The following is a 19853-nucleotide window of genomic DNA, read 5'->3' as shown; positions in this document are numbered from 1 at the left end:
TGTAAACCCAACCTCAATCATGATACAGAAAGAGTTTATCACAGATGCATGCTCGAGCCTCTGTGGTCAACCCTCACTTTGCGCATCTTCCAACAACCACCAAGGGGATTTCTGTTTAACTGATTTCCTTTTCCGGAAAGTCAAATAAATGAAATATGTATAGTCTATAGACTTTTTGGATTAGCTTCTTTCACATAGTACTGTCTTTTGAAACTTACCTATGCTGTTACGTGTATCAATAGTGTAGTTCATTCCTTTAAATTCCAATGTAGCTGGTATTCTATAATATGGACATACCACAATTTATCTATTTAACAGTTGGTGGGTATTTTAGCTGTTTCTAATTTTGGATCATTACAATACAGTATCAGCCTTTGTGAGAGGGAACTGTGTGCACATTGAGTTTTGTTTCTCTTAAGTAAATACCTACAAGTGGAATACCTAGTCACATGTTAACAGTATAGAACTCCATGTACCTGTTACTTCCTGAGAAATTGCCCTAGCTATCAAGAGTGAGGTTGCAGGTAGGGGTGGCATGAGAGGGGTGAGCTTCTGTTTAGGACTTGCTGTCTAGGAGGGAGAAAAATTCAGGCCCTGTACTAACAGTGTAGTTTGCATATCATATTCCTCCTGTTAGAGTGCTGTTAGAGTGTATTTCCCTGGCTCCCCTAGGCAAACAGGTGGCAACACTTGCATGGCCCAAGAGCAATATAGTAATTCTATTATGTGAACTGTCTTTTGCCCCTTCCAATCTATGTCTCTCCTCCTCTGGAGGGTAAGGCCTACTTATCTCATTTATCAGTTTAGATCAAGTATGCTAGCTTGTTGGCTAGCGTGTCAAAAGCTAAAGTCATTTTGAAAGAGGGAACCTCAATTTAGAAAATGTTCCTACACAAGACTGATCTGTAGGCAAGCCAATAGTGCATTTTTGTGGCTAATGACTGATGTGGAGGTAGTGCCACCCTGCACAGGGGCTCCTGAGTTGTGTAAGAAAGTAGGCTGAGCAGGACGGGGGTGCAGGTCAGTAATCAATGCTCCTTCATGGCTTCTGTTTCAGTTCTGCCTTGAGTTCCCACTCTGTGCTCCCTCCCTCAGTGATGGACTGGGATGTGGAAGTATAAGCTAAATAAGACCTTTCCTCCCCAAACTGCTTTTGGTCATGGTATTTATCATAGTAATAGAAACCTAAGGCAGAAATAATCCACTCTATACGTAAAAACACTTAGGAAATGTATAACAAAGGGAATGGGAGATGGTTCAGTTAAAATGCTTTCCAAGACGTTGAGTTCAGGCTCCCAGCACCCACATAAAAAGATGGGCATGAGAGCATGCACCTATGAACTCTGTATGAGAAAGGCATAAATCAAAGGATAGTTGGGGCTTGCTGGCTAGCTGAAGCAGTGATCTTCAGTTTCAGTGAAAGACCTTGTTCAAAATAATAATAATAATAATAATAATAATAATAATAATAATAATAATAATAAAAGGCAAAGTGGACAGTAGCTAAGGAAGACACCAGACACTGATGTCTGAGCTTCACACACTTGTACACATGTGTACATACATAAACATACATGAACACACACACATACACACATACACCGAGTCATACAAATAATTAAGACCTACTGAGGGGAGGAAAGAGAAAATTATGTATAAGTAAAAGCCAATAAAGAGCTGTTCTCTCCTGGCCTACCTCTTAGTCATAACAAAGCTACCAGTCACAGTAAAAATAACAAGAATTCATTTTTTAAGAAAGAAAATAAATTTATTTAGTTCACTGCAAAGAGAAGAGCTGGCATAGCAGTAACAGAAGAACCACCTGCCAAAAATAAACAGAAATTCCCATTAAGAAAAATTTATTAAAGATACATTAAGGAAAAAAAAATCTAATAAAAGATGACTTTTGAAGAAAGGGGTAGGGAGTAGAAAAACAGTCTCACTGAGACCTAAGAGATCATTATACACAGCATACCACTCATTTTGGAGACAAGGTACTAAGCCTCCTTAGAAATAAGAGCCCCGCTAAAGCCACAGTCTCAGGCAATAGAATGTGTTGGCACTAGGAACTGCCCACTGCCACTGAGATCCTTTTCTGTAATGAAAATGTTTTCACCACAGCCTAGGATTTGAGTTTAAAAGCAAAATAAAAGTCTTTATAATGGGTCTAAAAGAGAATTCTAGAAAGAGTAGAGCAAGACCCCCACAGGAAAATGAACTGAGTAAGAGGGGGAACCCTACTGCTGGTCTTTGACCTCATCCCCAGAATCACTGTGGCATCTATTTAGATAATGCCTATAATGCTAGGTCTGAAAGGATTGTCTAGGACTGGGCACTGTGGACTTTGCAGAAATGCTGCTCTTTTCCAAGCCTGATCTGCTAGAAGAGATGATGTCATTGTTCCTGAGATCTAGTTACAGGACAGCACAGGAGGATCCAGGATGTGAGGCATGCCAGAAGGAGCAGACTCATCAGAGCCACCTTTATGTGGGTGGAGTAAGGCCCAGATAGCTGGCCTTAAATGTGGTCTGGCCATTTATTAGCCACATGACCCAAGACAACTTCCTTAAGCTTGCTGACTCTTTCCCCTTCTCATAAACCAAGGCTTTTATGATATATGGTTGGTAGTAAGTACCAACAATGTTGTTAAAGACAAACAGTAGCCTCTTCACACCTATGCCCCTTCTACAGCAAATGCCCCTCCCCGTCTGAATGGAACAAGGATAAACTGAAGAGGGGCTTACCTTGAACACTGCCCCTGCCTTCATTCTTTTACTGTTGGTGGAGAGGTGTGCATAATGGAGAAAGCATGCTACCTTCTTCCATTCCTCTGACAATCACTTATGGACACCTTCCTTTTAAAGAACATGGCCTTACCCTGAAAAATGGTCAAGAGCAGAGGTAACAGAAAACTAAACCAGACTTCACTCAAGAGCGGTATCCTGAACATACTTGGTTCTCAGCAGACATGGCATTGGTCTCTGATCAAAGCAAGACTAAGCTAGTCAGTTCAGCGTCTAGTCCACATGACCCCACACTAGAGAGGATCAGGATCAGAGCCCATCACTTCAACCATTCTCACAAAGATTAAACCACTGTCAGCAGCAACATCTTTGAAAGACAGCTAACATCCTGTTGTTTTTGGCTGTTTTTCTTCAAATGGTCAAAAAAAGTTGTTCTCATAGTCTGTAATTTCACAGTGCCAATTTCCTTAGGATATTTAAAGGCTTGCCATTGAAGCCTATTAGTTCACATTGTACCTCATTTTCACAATCTTGGAAGTCAGTATAATTTGACTGTTAGAAACATGTTTTATTGGGGGAGGCATTCAAAATTCATATAATTGAAGTCCTATGATCAAGATGGGAAATTGCCAAGACTCATCCTCTGAGGCCCGTGGCTTCAGGCCGAGTCTCTCTCATTCAAATTCTGTTTACTCACTAGTTCTAGGACCTGAGACAAAGGCTACCACTCAGGGTGTCTCTACTTCTATAACATGACGACTCACTCACAAAGGTCCTTCTGGATGTACAAGTTTACAAAATAGCACTAAATAACTAAGTTTCAGACTGCCTATTATGGTTGATATATATAGGTAGTAATAACAGTGCAGACACATGAATATAGCAGCATCCCAGGGCAAACTGATTTTGAGAAGACAAAACTGTTGCCAGTAATGCTGCTGCTGCGACATTAACCTCTTGCTCAGTACAGAGCCAGGGAGAAGACTTACATGTGTAGAAAAAGCGCTGACTAGGAATACTGACGGTACCTAGAGACAGTACAGGTGGCAAGGAGGGAGAAAAATCGCAAGACAAAAATCCCTGTGACAGAATGCTCTGACAGTAATCTGCAAGTCGAAGGCCAGAAGCGACCCCCAAAAGCATAAAGGGAACCCCATCTTATGTTCTTTGTTTCCCCTAAAAGTATGAGCACTCTGTTTAAACCAAAACTTTCAGGAAGCTCAATTCCTGTTTACTCTGACACACATTCAAAGCTTACTTCTTATAACACAAACCCCAGGGGAGGCTAAGAGTCAGAAGGAGACAAATAGATTCACACAAAGATACATAAATATACAAAATCATATCTCACAGGGGAGGTTAATGAAGCACACAGAATCCTAGGGCTGACAGGAATTAGAACCACAAAAGCAGAGGAGACAGTCAACAAGTTAAAAGCCTCCAGCTGTCCTGAGTTTCCTTCTGAGAGCTGAGCCCAGGCACGGAAGGGGAGAGAGACCCAGGCTGCTGAGCCTTAGATAGTTGTCTGAGTCAGAGAGAGTTGTTGCCCTTCTTTCACAGAGTTCTGAGAACCCATTACTAAGCTTCCAACAAGCAATTAGGTTAAGATACAAAAAAGAAAAAAACCCAGGAAAGCCTTCAAGATTAGCTACTTAGAACAAAGGATTTTTTTTTTTTTGATACCAAGGGCCATAAGAAATTTACCAACACAGGCAAGCAGAGGTAACAAAGCAAACATTTAATCTTGAAAGGTTTCAGCAATTAGAGTCAATCCTGTTAGCCTCCACATCCATCTTCAAATAGACTACTACAATTCTAAGATTGCAGGCCTTACCAAAACAGACCTACTGGAAAGCTTACTGCCAGGCCAAGAAGCAATGAAAACAAGCACGCAGCACTCATTTTACATTTTCCAACATTCTCTGTGAGCAAAAGATGCTGCTCTGTATGAGGAACAAAGCCGTGGTGACACTGTGACAGCCATCATCAAGGAGCTTCCACTCTACTAGGAGAGACACATAAATAATACCAGAGGGCATGCCAAAGACAGGAACAGAGTACTGGAGCCTCAGGGCGAGAGCTGGCCCTTACTGGGAGGGTTAGAAAAAAGGACCACCAAAGAAGTGATGCTTGGCTTTGCCTGGAAGGATACTGGTGGCCTAGGTAAAGTAGCACGAGAAAGAGGCAGTTCATCCACAAGATAAAGCAAGGAGTCGTGAAAGGTACCTGGAGCTCTGACATGACCTAAACAGAGGAGATGGGAGGGCAGTCACAATGACTACTGAGAACTCAAGAAGATAAACTCAGAGACTCTGGGGAAGAGTATCTATGCTTAAGATAGGAAAAGTATCACAAAGCAGCATAGAGCAGCATGTGGTGGTAACATGACAGGCCCTGTGCTCAGCAAGGCTTCAGAGAAGCAGCAGAGTGGAATAAGTCTTGAAGGAAGGAGAGAATGCAAGGCAGCCAGGGGGGTGTTCTAGCTAGACACAGAACCTTTGCACACTGGTGCACTTCCCTTCCATAAGATCTGGTTTTAAAAGACATTGTAGCCTTTTCTTTTACTTTACAATTCTAGTCCCTGACTTATCTGTGTCTTCTATTCAGTCTCAAGAGTTCTCCTACTTGAGCACCAGACAAATACATGCTACTATAATCCACTAAAGACAAGAATTACAATGTGAATTATAAAATTAATAAAGGTAATTTTTATGAAGTACAACTTCAAGGCCAGAAATGGTACCAGGTGCTTTCTTTGCTTGCACCATCTCACTGGATCTTCAAAGTCCTCCTGGGAGGGAGATACCTCATGGCCGTCATTTATAATCTAGAAAATGGAAATTACAGCAATTTCCTGAAAAACATCCAACCAAAAAGGGGCACAACTAGGGTTTCAAATTCAGGCTATACAAGCCCTATAAGCCACATTCTTTCATCCCCCATCTCCAGCCCCTAAGGAAGGCGCGCCTCTTCTATCCTGTGTACCACTCCATGCCATGCTTTAACTAGCATGCTATATCATTTACCCTCTTTGCTTTTTTTAACTGGGGTCCAACATGTGCCCAGATCTGACCAGGCCTTATGGACTTGCATACTGGTAGTTAGTACTAAGTTCCTATCCATGGAGAAAACAGGCATGCACATAGGCAACCTTGGTGTGACAGACAGACACAACTAGTAGGTCAGGAGGTCATGGATTTTCTGATCTGGGTTGTGAACTGCTTGTTGCACTTTCTCTGTACTATCGAAAAGACAGAGTGAAACAGAAAAGGAGGAGAGGAGGGAGGAAAACAAGCAGGAGAAAGAAGAGGAGGAGGAGGGGGAAGAACCCACTAGGAAGAAGAATAAAACAAATAGGAGGAGTCATCGGAAAATGGGAGAAAGCACACACTGGCACCAGCCAGAGCTTCTTGGATCTGTTCCCAGTCTGGCAGCCAGAGAGCTCTGGAATATATTTGTTAGAGCTGGATTCCTGTACAGCCTATTGCAGACTTTTTCTGAGTGTACTCTGACAGAGAGGCCCACACTTCAGTTTCAATCCCTGTTCACTACACAGAAAGGGAGTTATTCCTCCAGAGATTACAATGAAAATTCACCACCTTTACCACCAGCCTCTTGATAGAATTTGCATCTACTCTGTGAGCTTAAGAAAGCAAGCCCAGGTGTGCCCCTGACTCCTAGAGAAATCACTATGCCCCACTAGCTGAGGATCCCAAGACCCTCCTCACAAAACACAAGCATGTGGCAGCTCCTTACCAAAACAACTGCTGCGGTGTGGAACAAAGGTTTTACAGGCAGTGGCGATAGCTAGTTCAGCAGAGATTATTGTCTTAATGATCAGGTCTTCCACATGGGCCATCAATGCTGCAAAGATAAACTTTTGTAATGAAAACAGAAACACTACAATGCATGCATTAGTAGAAGCATATTCCAGGTCACAATGCAATTATAAGAGCATGTATGCTGATTCAAAATAGTGGTCTTGAGCATGGGTGCTACAGGGCCACACACATGCAGAGACGGCACAGGTGCAGATGCCCCGTGCAGAAGGTACAGACTGCAGACTGAGCCTTCTCTCCCTTCTCCCTCTCCTAGCACCCTTTCCCTGTGCATGAACAGTCTATTTACACACTGCTTCCCCTGCTCAAAGCTCAGCAAGTATTTTTTTTGACTCCAAGCCCCGTACTCAAATTCCACTCTACATCCTCCTATTCAGCAACAAGAATGAGGGAGTTCAACTTAGAAAAATTTGACCTCAGAGCCAATACAGAGAGGCAATGCGGTATACAAAATGCCACAGCATCTTAGCAGCACAGCACTCAAGAAAGATAAATTCATTGAGGACTAAGAGAAAAGTGATACTTTCCTAATTAGAAACAAGAACAGGGAACTGGGGGTCATAGGAAGTCTGTTCTCTACTGTAAACCAGAGGAGAAAGAACAAGAGCAGGCACTGTGGGGCTTCTCAGCACCATATCAGGAGGCCCTGGTGAGAAACAGTAGTCCAACAGTAGAGGGTGAAGTCAGGGCTGGAGACAGCTCGGCAGCTAAGAGCACTTGCTGTTTGTGCAGAGGACCTGCATTCGGTTCCCAGCACCCATGAAGGCAGCTCACAGCCTCTTGTAATTCCAGCTCCAGAGGATCTGCACGCAGGCACACACACACAGACACTGCACATAAATAATAAAAATATTTTTTTAAAGTAGAGACTAAAAGAAAAAAGATCTGATACTCACCAGTTGTATCTTTGCCTTCTTGTTTCAGGTACCTAAGCATGGCACTCATGCTCCACTTGTTCCCATAATCCTCCACTTCTGGATCATCACAACTAAAAAGAAAGGAATCCAGGCTACATATGCCAAGAGGCCCGCCTTTCTCTGGGCTTTGAGTATTTTAGATAAACATTCAGTTTGCTGATTCAACCTGGTTTTCCCTGGTTCCTCTGTAAGACATCCTTTCTACCAATTTCTTAAGAGGAAAGGCAAATTCGGAGAGTTTGCTGTTTTGAAGAGGGAAAAGAGCTAATTCCTCCACATCAAGAATAAGGAAGAAAGGCAGGAAAAATGTGAATGAGTTTAAGAATGGTTATAATAAATTAACAATGGGATATAGCACATCTAGTCTTTGAAGTGAATGTCACTTGAGGCCAGCAAACAACCTGGATGCCATTTAGAACAGAACCAAGTCAGGATAGGTTAGTAAGCTAATGCACTGTCTTACTAGGAGCGTGCTCTGACACACTAGCAAGCCTCATGTCTGGGTAGTGATAGCTACCTTCCCAAATTTCTCAAGTCCCACTGACAACACAGGCACTGGGGTGACTAGAAGAGTTTTACGCATCCCACTGCCACAGACTGGTGAATGGGAGAGCTCCCATGAATGTCGTCCTGCAACCAGAGATGTGTACTTTGCTGCTGACTTCCCAACCTTAGCGCCCTCTCCAGTCATACCCCTGCTTGTCTAACCTGAGGGACGTGGCAGCTTTAAGCAATTCAGTGCTGGCCATAGGAAACTCAATGAAACTCCTTCACTTTAGCAACTCCCCAACACTTCCAGATTCTTTCCTTCCTTCCTTGGACCTGGGGGGAACTTATTTTTAGTCTGAATAGAAAGTAACTGTTTGGGTTTCTTTTCTATTTTTCCACTTTCCTGGCAAAATTATCAGGATGAAAGAAAACAGAGCAAAAATAACATTTGCACACAGCTGGATTGGTGGGGCTTTCCACGAGCTCGCCTCTCAGGAGGCCTCATTCCTTTCTTTACCTTCTTCTTCTCTTTTTCTCTGATCATTGTAGTGTATTTTAGAAAATTTCAGAAGATGCATAAAAGCAAATGAGAAAAATCTAAAAATTGACTACCCTAATCTTATACTTTATAGTTAAAGAGAGTTAACATTTCAGGACATATCCTTTTCTCAATTCCCAGCAAAAATAAAAAGCTTTAGCTAATAGACTGATTCAGTCAAGCATTTGCTATATTATATGTACTGTCTCAATATGCTTTTCCATCAAACGATACACAGTAAAGATGTGTATTGATACACATATTCTATACATATTCTTAAGGTTAAATTCATAGAAATGGAACTACAGTGCCAAAAGATACAAATAATTTTAAGCTTTAGATATGACTTCCAAGCTGAAATTCTTACCCCTAAGTCAAGCAGAGAAAAACAAACGGCAAAGGCATATCTTAATAGAACAAGGTACCCTCTGTCTGCATATACCATGGAGACACAGCGGCAATAGCAGCAATGCCTCAAAACTGATACTTGAGGGGCTAGAGATGGCTCATTGGTTAAGAGCACCCACTGCTCTCCCAGAGACCTGTATTCGATTCCCAGCACCCATGCAATGGCTAACAAACACATATAACTCCAGTTCCAGGGATCTGCTCCCCTCTTCCGGCTTGAGGGCACCAGGCACATGTGTGGTGCACACAGAGCCAGAACACCTATTCACAAAGAACTAATTGTTTTGTTTTGTTTTTTAAAAGATTTTTTTTTATTTTATGTATATGAGTACACCATTGCTCTCTTCAGACACACCAGAAGAGGGCATCAGATCCCATTACAGATGGTGGTGAGCCAGCACCATGTGGTTACTGGGAATTGAACTCAGGACCCCTGGAAGAGCAGTAGGTGCTCTTAACTGCTGAGCCATCTCTCCAACCCGAACGGTGACCTCTCTGTGTTCCTTTCTTAGCAGGGCATCCCATTTACTGCCATGTCTCCACCCTCACAGCTGGGGCTGACTTCTAGCCCTGACCCAGCCGGTACCTCACATAGTCTCCACTCTTCTTGTTCACGCTGTAGTTTGTCAGATGCATGAACTGATTCCGAATGTTCTTGGAGCCTTGATCATAACGCACAGTTGCAAACCTGGCAGGAAGAACTGGTTAATGCCAGGAAGGTTCAGTGGAACTGTACATTGCAGAGACTACAATAACATGGAGGGTGTTACTATCTTACAACAAGATAGTGACAATACTATCTAATAAATAGAGATCTCTGCTGAGTGTCACACATCAATTCAATCCTAAAAGTAGCTCCATGAAATAGATCTTATGTTATACCTAAATTTTAAATAGATATAAAACTAAATATGACCCATAAAGACTAAATAACTTGGCCAGGCATGGAGAAATACACCTTTAATCCCAGCACTCAGTAGGCAGAGAGCTGCCTGGTCCTATATACAGAGTTCCAGGTTAGCCAGAGCTGCAATAAGACCCTGTCTTAAAAACAAAACAAAACAAAAACAAAAACAAACAAACAAACCAACAAAAACCTGAATAACTTATCCAAAATTGCAAACTCCAACATCTGTGGCTTAAACACTCTTAGATATTGCTTCTCTTCTATCTTTTATCAATGGGAAGAATGAAATTCAAAGTACAGTAATTCAAAACCTGGGAGACTCTCCATAGGATACTACCTATAGCTCTGAAGCTTCAGGGAAGACCTTGACACCTAGAGTAGATACTCAAGGTCTACACAGTGACTGGAATAACATCTTCCAGGAGAAAAGAAAAAGGAAACATGGCTCAGCACAGTGACTGCGGGCTTGAACCACACGCATAGAGGGAATAGATTGAGCCCTACTGACTTGGGAAACACCACAAAGCACTAATGACAGGAAGCACAGCAATATAAACATGGCCAGCACGCGAGCCTTCTGAATTGGGAAGAAAGTGGAAGACAGAAGGACTGCAACATGGAGCCCAGAGCAAATAGGGCAGCCATCGGTTGTTCTGGACTACTGTTAACAGGAGATGGAAGCACAAGGCACACACCTCTGCAGGCAGCAAGCGGGGAAACAGAAAACTAAGCAGAGATGCTTGGCATCAAACCTGCTCTCAGGAAAATGCTTACAGTGAATACAACTCAAGACAATGCTTACAGTGAGCACGCAGCATGAGAACTCACTCACTGCCAGTGCCATATCACCCTGCCCTAAAGTGCTTTCCCAAGACACATACCCAAGTGTGTGAAAAACCTAGAAGGCCACAAGTTTATTTTCATATGATTTACAAATGGTTTATATATGTTTACCCAGACTATGAAGTCAACATGATTTTTACCGCATTAAAGGTCAGTATTTAAAAGTTTTCCTCGTCTCTACTTCTTCTCAGCCACCCCACAATCCCCACTCCCTAATTCCCCATACCAGAAATATACAAGAGCCAAAGGGGGAAAAAAGAAAAAAAGGAAAAAACCCAAGAAACTAAAATAAACAAACATGAGGCCAGGAGAAAGGATGTGGATGATGAGAAAATTTGATTAGGCATGTATGGCTAAAGAAAGTTTGGCAAGAATTGTGTCTACGCTTGAGAAAGACCTAAAAGCTTCCATAAACTTCTAGGAATTACCATTTAACTCTTCATCATCACTTGGTGGCAAATGAACTCTGCCTTTACATCCCAATCTCCAAGTAGAAAGTGATTCTCAGAGCAAGTGGGAGAACGACTCTGACTGTTGTCCATCAGCCCAAACAATAATACAAGAAGACCATATAGAAGGAAGGCTGAGCTTAGCCAGGTAGATCACACAGCTCTCATGAATCTGTGTTAAACAGCCACATCCACCTCTGATCACCACTGCCTTCTTTTTACTGCCTAGATGAAAAGTCACACAACTCTCAGATCTGGTCTACTAGTCCAGTTCTGATGATCTTGGTTAACCTACAATGGTTTGGTTTCAGATGGTTTTTCTTTGTTTTTGCTTTTAACATGAATGACTTGGCTAGCTAACTTCTTGCAGCACCATGAGAAAGACAGGGTATAGGCTAAGAAGCAATCCCTGAGAAATATATGAGGTTATCTAGCTACAACAATAGCCCCCAGGGGTTCTAAATCCATAGACTGGAGAGCATCTGAGTGGAAAGCCGAGCGATTGGCTACGACCAAGAAAACTGAATGAATGAATGAATGAATTAATTAATTAATTAATTAATGTGTTAAAGTCTAGTGGTAGTGGTATATGCCTTTAATCCCAGTACTTGGGAGGCAGAGGCAGGTGGATCTGTGAGTTGGAGGCTAGCCTGGTCTACATAGTAGGTTCCAGGACATCCAGGGCTACACAGAGAAACCCTCTTGAAAAACAAAATAAAATAAAAATAAAAATGTTAAAGATAAGCCGGGCAGTGGTGGCGCATGCCTTTAATCCCAGTACTTGGGAGGCAGAGGCAGGCAGATTTCTGAGTTTGAGGCCAGCCTGGTCTACAGACTGAGTTCCAGGACAGCCAGAGCTATACAGAGAAACCCTGTCTCGAAAAAGAAAAAAAATGTTAAAGACAATGGAAGACAGCTTTTTCTTCATTGGAACAGAGAAATTAAAATATGTAAAAGATAAAAGCAAGTTTATGCTCTGAACCTTGAAGAATTATAAGTGCTAATATAAGTCCATTTCTGGATAAAGAGATGTAAAAATGAAGGCAGATGCACATATGACATACACGGTTCCTGGGTCTCTTTCCTGCAAGCCCCACAGCAATGAGCTCATCGAGTCTCCAAACCTTCAACTCTAAATGCAGTTCTCCACGACCAAGTAACCAGTGCTCCTTGGAGATACGACTGATTCCAGTGCTGGGTCAGAACAAGAAGAACCTAAAATGTCTTATACTCAAAGAATGATGGAGACATGTCAAAAAGGACACAAACACCAGTGTAAAGGGGCTCCCATTGGCTGAAGCTGGGACGAACAGAGCATGAAATCAAAACAGAATAATAAAACAGAAGTACTAATAAACAAATAATAGGAAGAAAAAACTTTTCCTTGAAGTAAAATGCAAAATAATACAAATAAAAAGATAATGGAATTTGAAAATTATCATCTAGTAGTCACTGCTGTAATAATTCACTTAAGCAAGAAACATCAATAGATATGAAAGATATTGGTAAAAAATGAGATAAGGAATGAGGTTTTCCATGGTTTTCAACTATCTCTTGATAATTCTTGGTCATCACAGAGAGAAGATAAAGTCACTTTGCAGTGGAGGACTCTGGTAGGCACAACCTTTAATCAAACAGTAAATAATTAGCATGTGCCATCAGATACCCCAAAATGAGAATTTACCATCACTTCTGAGGTATTCTGACCCCAAATGAATAGCCAAAGTTTAATCATGAGAAAATACAGACAAATCCAAATTGAGGGACAATTTGGAAAATGACTAACCTGTCATTTTCCAAAACACTGAGGTCATGAAGTCACAGAAACATGGAGCTGCTCCAGACTGGAGTCGGGAAGAGACAATTGAACCAAACCGCCATTCTTGATGGGGTCCTCTGGCTAAAACCAATTTAGGACAGTTTGGTAGAGCTGAATGAGGTCTCAGACAGTAAAAAGTGGCTCTTCACACTACTACTCGAATAGCTATTCCACAGGTCTAGATGGTTTCAGAATTCAAAGTGTTAGAGGAAAGTAGGAATAAGTTCCTTGTGAAGTTTAGAACAGAAGACCTGGTCATTCGCCTGCTGGTGACTGGCAAGCATTCTACAGCATGAGGGCCTTCAGACAGGACAAGCCACTTTCTACAGCACAAGGGCCTTCAGACAGGACAAGCCACCTTCCCACACTCAGTGCCCACTGCCAAGCATTTAGGTTTGTGACCTCTGTATTAGAACAGTGGTTATCAAGCTTGCTAATGCTGTACATTAGCTTCAATACAGCTCCTCATGTTGTGGTGAGCCCAACCATAAAATTATTGTCATTGCTACTTCATAACCGTAACCCTGCTACTGTTATAAATTGTAATGTAATTTGATACACAATCCCCGTAAAAGGGTCAGTCAGCCCCTGAAGAGATCCCAACCCACAGGCTGAGAAACAGTGGGTTAAACCTGTCATACGCTATCACACTTCAACCTATTCAACCTGAACGTTTCAACACAATTTCTCCATTAACAAGCCAGAAGAATCAATAATTTCCTAGGTAATTCAGGATCAAATCTGCAAATACTCATCCTAACTCAGCTGAGAGTCATACAGTGAGCTAAGTCCTTAACCCCCCTCTTAAAAAGGAGATCAAAAGCCAGGTGGTGGTGGCGCATGCCTTTAATCCCAGCACTTGGGAGGCAGAAGCAAGTGGATTTCTGAGTTCGAGGCTAGCCTGGTCTACAGAGTGAGTTTCAGGACAGCGTGAGCTACAGACAGCCTGGGTTACACAGAGAAACCCTGTCTCCAAAAACAAAAACAAGAACAAACAAACAAAAAAAACCCTGAAAAGTGATTGCTTCTCGGGGAGCAGAGTAAGTTGGGTCCCCAAGATGGCTCAACAGGAAGAGGAAAAGGCACTTGTTACCAAGCCTGAAGGTCTGAGTTAGTTCCCTGAGATCCACACAGAAGAAAAAGAGAACCAATTCCCACAAGTTGTCCTCTGATTTCCATATGTATACTGTGATGCATATGCACAGAAACAGAGAGCAAATTTATATAGCTTTTAAAATTTAAGATTTAAGAAAGCCCACAAGACAGACTTTTATAGCCCTGACCTTTATGCCAAGAAAACATGGGATCTTACGTTCTTAGATAATCTGAACTCTGGACTCTTAGAGTTAACAGATAACGAACTATTTGTCCATTTTTAAAATCAATCTGAAAGCAAATATAAATTATCTTTATTTTGAAAATGAAGTCTTGGGACTGGTGAGAAGGCTCAGTGGGTAAGAGCATTGACTGCTCTTCTGAAGGTCCTGAGTTCAAATCCCAGCAACCACATAGTGGCTCACAACCATCTGTAATGAGTTCTGATGCCCTCTTCTGGAGTGTCTGAAGACAGCTACAGTATATTTACATATAATAATAAGTAAATCTTAAAAAAAGAAAAGAAAAGGAAAGAAAAGAAAAGAAAAGAAAAGAAAATGAAGCCTTAAAAGCTATGGGTTCTGTTTCCTGATGTTTCTCACTTGGAAGCAGGACAGTAGTCACTGCTTCTCTGACCCCCAAGAGAAGACATACAACAGGCCTGTACTTACAATAGTTTAATTTACAAGCATTCTGCTTTAGAATGGTGTGGGAACAATTTGCATTCTGAAGAACTCACACTTTGAGTTCTGGATATTGGTCTTCTCCCATTCTACCAATACGTAATGGTTCTTTCTGTCTTGTAACCCTGAGCAGTATAGCAAGCTGTAGCCAGTCACCCACACTGTCAGGAAGCCAACAATCAATACACAACAGTAAACCATATTGCTAAGCTAACATTTTTGGCATGTTAGTGTGTTAAATGCATTTTCAGGGGCTGAAGAGATTAAGAGCTCAGCAGTAAAGAGTACTGGCTGCTCTCCAGGGAACCTGGGTTCAATTCCCAGCACCCATGTGGCAGCTTACAACCACCTATAACCCTAGAATCTTGTTTCTAGCCTCTTCAAGCAATATATGTATGTAGTACACTTACATATACAAAGGTAAAACACTTCATGAGCAGAAAATAAAAATAATAAAATCTTTTAAAATGTACTTTCAACTGATGCTATTTTCAGCCAGCTCTTGACAGGCAGACAAACAGGAAGAGGGGCCATGACTAGGAAACAAAGATAGCAAACGTTCAGCTTCTTCCTCATATTTCTGACCACACACACAGGCCTACAAGCTCTCCCTCCAGCCACTAGAGCCTGCGGGCCTTGTTGACAAGGTCCTACAAATTCAAGGCCAGATCAGGACGTGTTTAGCCCTAGATTGCGGATCACCCTCTCTTTGTTCAAACTGACCAACCCTAAACTCAGCGAGGAAGAGCTCTGAAGACCCCAGCTGCTGAGGGAAGGCCAGGCTGTGGTCTTCTGTGTCCTTCTGTGCTCTGCTAGGTCCCGCTCTGTGTTCCCTCCCCTTGACAAAAGCCTTTCTTGTAACCAGCTCATTCTGTGGTCTGTCTTGACATCTTTCCCTGCTGCTACTTGGTGCACCTGACATTTGAAGCGGTGTTTGTTTGCTTGCTTGTTTTTCCTGACTTTTCATTCTTTAAGTGACACAGGGAAAGGGAAGAAGCCCTACCAAGACCCCTAGATGGTAAGACAGTGATGGTGGCTACACTGGAACATGACTCAGTGGTAATCAAGACGCATCTGTGGTGCACTATATAAATAGTGCTGCACAGTGCTCCTGAGCTGCTTGTTTCAAGACCTTTATTAATATAGAAGGAAAGGGGGAAAGCAAGCACAAAGTCAGTGAGATCTTACTAACTCTTCTCCCATGTACAAACTGTGACATGGCCTGGAGAACCTGATGGCGGATACTCTTACAGTCAGTTGGCATCACGGAGCCTAGATGTAGAAGAGTTAAGTACTCGATTTGGTAGATATATCTTCTACATTCAGAACAAATATGCAAAGAAAGGAGATTGCAGTAGTAGCAGCTGAGTTATCTTTAGCATGCAGAGCTTCCTAAGGAGAGGGTCATGGGCAATGAGACTTCATCTCAGGCACCCTTGCCAGAAGCCACCGGGTTTCATCCTAGCCTGACCTAGAAAAATCTGCTGGAAGACAACAGGAGGCCTGAAGCCTGAGAGCTCTGATCTGCTGTCAACCAGCTGCAGCAGGGAAACTGCCAAAGGGCTACAGTGACTGGGCAGCACCCTGCAGAGCGTCTGGGAGGGGATTACCAGCCTGACCCTCTGTCCTCTGAGCCAGAAATGACTCAGACTTCACAAACAGCCAAGGCCTGCCAGGGAGAATGACAGTCAAGCTAGGAACGACTTCTCCCTGTCACTGGTATCTCTTCCCCTTACTTGCTGCTGTGGCAGATTCTGGACAGTGTGCAGCCTGTGAGGTAATGTGAATTCCTTGGCAATCAGCAAGTACCTGAATTCTTTCAAAACCACAGGAATCTAGCACAGAAAAGGTAAATATCCCCACGGAGCCAATGTTAATTAACAAGCAAAGCTACTGAAGAAGGGCCCAGAGTTGGGGGAGGAAAGAAAGGCATTACAAAATGATCTGGGGTCTTTTCTGCCTTTCCACTGGGTAATATGGCTGGGGAGGGCTGTGCTAGAAGAGGCCTTTTCACAGTCTTTTCCTACTTCTCTGACCTGGGTGCAACCCTCAGAACTCCCCTGGGACACTTTTGAGCTGAGGCTACCTTTCATTGAGTCACTGACAACATACGTGGTTTCCAACTCAATATCTTTGTAATTTAAAATAAATTCTTGTTTCAGTGCAAATTTGGCTATTAACTTTGCCTCAAAAGGGACTTTCTCAGATCATTTATATCCCAGATTGGATCTTATGATATTTGCAGAATCCAGAACAAAGTCTCTTTGGATTCTATTTTTGACACAAAAAATGGATCACCACTATTTTGTTGAGAACAATACCCCAACTCTGGAAACTCAATGTCTCTTTCCTACTAGAAAAATTGCAACCTGCACGGAGACTCGACAGCACAGCAGCAACCTACACGGGGACTCTACAGCAGCATGCAGAGCAGAAGCACTACTACCAGGACCACGTGACAGCTGACTCAAGTGCCACATAGGCAATTTCATTTTAGTATCTCTTCAATAATTTATTCACATATAAGAAATAGTGAGAAGGAGCTAGAAAGAAGGGTCAGAGGTTAACAGCACTTGTTAAGGATCTGGGTTCTGTTTCTAGCACCCATCACAATTCAGACCATTTCTAAGTTCAAGAGGACCCTATGCCCTCCTCTGGCCTCTGCATGTACTGCATACATTTAGTGTACTTACACATATGCAGACAAACACTTCTACAGATAAAATAAACAGTGAGTGGTCTGCTTTTTGTGTGAATAAAACAAAGACAAATGAAAGCATTAAATTATAATGAAACTAAGGTCTTTTTCTGGAAAAAGGGTTAAAGGGGAAAAGAATTTACACAAAATCACCTATTTCACAATGCAATGGACTTTATAACAAGAACATCCAATCCCCTAGCATTAATTTGAAGCTCCCAACAGAAATGACAGGGTATAAAAGTCTAAAGAAGGAAACTAATTATTTTTGCCTCTAGGTCTGTCTCTTTAGTAAAGATTATGGTTTCCCTTCTAGTCTCGAAGTAAAGCAACCCAGTGATCTCATCCCAAACTGATTACCTTCAGTTATGTCTACACAAAACACACGTGACCCAAGATTAGCAGAAGCTGCAGGTGCGGAGGAGCTGCAGACAGATGCTGGATGTAATGACACAGCTGAGTGCACTCTGAGGGCTGAAAGGCACGTGAATGCCAAGACAAACAGTGACTATTTAGGCACACTGAAGAACTCACACAGAACAGTGTGCCTTATATATCTGGGGCAAACAGCTCAAGATAATGTCATGTTTATGCCTTCAAGAAGGATTTCACATCCACCTAGGTTTCAGGAGAACCCAAAGACTTGAAAATGTTTCTTTCCCTTTTTTGGGTCAATGTGGACTGAGTACTTAAAAAGCTATTTTCCAAACAGTGAGGAAGAGCGTCCACTGTCCATATAAATGTGTGTGTACTCACCTACATGCTACTTCCTGCTGGAAGCAACACAATTGTCACTAAATTTGTAACTTCTGACATCTAATGCAGCATGTAGCCAGAATATTTATCTGTAGCAAACTGTAATGAATGCTAGGATTGCTCTCATTCTGTGAGCATGAACCATAAAGATAAAAAAAACTATGTAAAATTTTACTCAGAGTGGGGGCTACTAATATTGCGGGTGAAACATCTTTAGAATATGATGCAAAATTATTGGCATGGCACACTTGAGAAACAGTGTCATAAATAACCTTCTCTCTTCCAGAAAATTAAGCAGGACCAAAGCCACAAGTTGGAGCACAGGTGAGTAGAGGAAGGGTAAAGAGGAGCTCTGAACATGGAGGGAGCTCAGAATCCTCCAAGGGCAGAGCACAGTCCACAGCACCCTATGCCCCAGAAGAAGTACAAGTATTTTACCTTCTCTCTGTTCCAGAGAATATGGAAAGTAAGCTTTTTTTTTTTAATTTATATTGGTCTTCTTTCTATGTATACTTCTAAGTATATGGATACTCATATCCATAAATGCTTCAGAAAATGTCTTCCCTCTGACAAATAGTTCATGTGAGATGCTGCTCCAGGCCTTCATTCAACAACTGGGAAATGTTTTATTTGTCTCCCTGAGTTTTCAAGGGACAAGAAGCCAGGACTATGGAGTTTCAGTAGCCCCCAGTGTTCTCAGGGTTCAAACTCATAAATCTTAGTTAAGAATATGACAGAATTTATAAAAGCTGTCATTGCCACCTAGAGGTGAAGGCAAGGCTAAGCCAGCTAGAAGCTTAGGTCAGTCCCCTCACTTGACTCCAAAACAAATTAGAAGTAGAAAACTCAGCTGTCACAGTACAGTATGGCCTGTCAAAGCCACTATCCACAAACAGGGATTGGAGAGACTCTGGAAGGACAGGGAATCATCTGTTTTCTTCATAACATAAACACAAATGGCCAGCCTTATTTTATTCATGCAGTCTCCATTTTCAAAATGAATTTTCTAAAATCAGAAACATGCACAGACTGTGACTTTCAGCTGATTATGAGTGCGCACAGAGGCAAAGAACCCTCTTAGACTGCTATAAATGATTCCATCAAAGCCATGGCACAGGGGAACTGCAGAGCAAACTAGCTGACTTAAAAAAAAGGAACCCAAGAAATGACATACTTTTTAAAATAACTTAATGGATTAATGGAAACTGTTACCTGTAAGTCTTTGTGGGTATGGGAGACAAAATTTCAAGTTATTATAATTTAACTCTGTTGACAGGAATTACCTTAAAGCCTACTAAGCACCACACACACAAAAAAAATCCTGTATTCATAACCACAGCAAAGTATATGACTGTATATTAAAGGGTGAAAGCCATGAATATCCCATGAATATGAGAAAACATGACCATTCAATGAGCTCCAATCCCTACCCATTACCCCATTAGATGAACTCAGAAACCACTACCTCCTCAAATATGCAAGTCTTTCTCCTGCTGCAGAACAGGCAGCAAGTACTGCAGGTGCATGCATTAACATAAGTAATGTGGCATAGGACAAGTAGTTAAATGTGACTACTTCCCTTCCAGATCTACTGTGAAAAACATTACAACTTTTTTAATACCCTGGGGCCCTCATAACAACTTTAGTGCATGGAACTACCCTGCAGCC

General features: G+C 42.0%; 1 protein-coding gene across 10 annotated transcripts in view; it reads right to left on the bottom strand.

Annotated features, from left to right (window-relative positions):
- Ttll5 (tubulin tyrosine ligase like 5) overlaps positions 1-19853 on the bottom strand; it is a 233455-nt gene that overhangs the window by 174580 nt on the left and 39022 nt on the right. For all 10 annotated transcript variants that reach the window (XM_031356632.1, XM_031356634.1, XM_031356637.1 and 7 more), the window contains 3 exons: positions 9522-9623; positions 7480-7571; positions 6501-6608 (listed from right to left, as the gene is read on the bottom strand). In XM_031356632.1, coding sequence (XP_031212492.1) covers positions 6501-6608; positions 7480-7571; positions 9522-9623 — 302 coding nt within the window. The remainder of the gene's footprint in view (positions 1-6500; positions 6609-7479; positions 7572-9521; positions 9624-19853) is intronic.

This window comes from Mastomys coucha, unplaced genomic scaffold (assembly GCF_008632895.1).
Source record: "Mastomys coucha isolate ucsf_1 unplaced genomic scaffold, UCSF_Mcou_1 pScaffold6, whole genome shotgun sequence".
Classification (NCBI taxonomy): Eukaryota; Metazoa; Chordata; class Mammalia; order Rodentia; family Muridae; genus Mastomys; species Mastomys coucha.
Note: the sequence above shows the minus strand (reverse complement) of the source record. Positions and strands in the feature narration are given on the sequence as shown.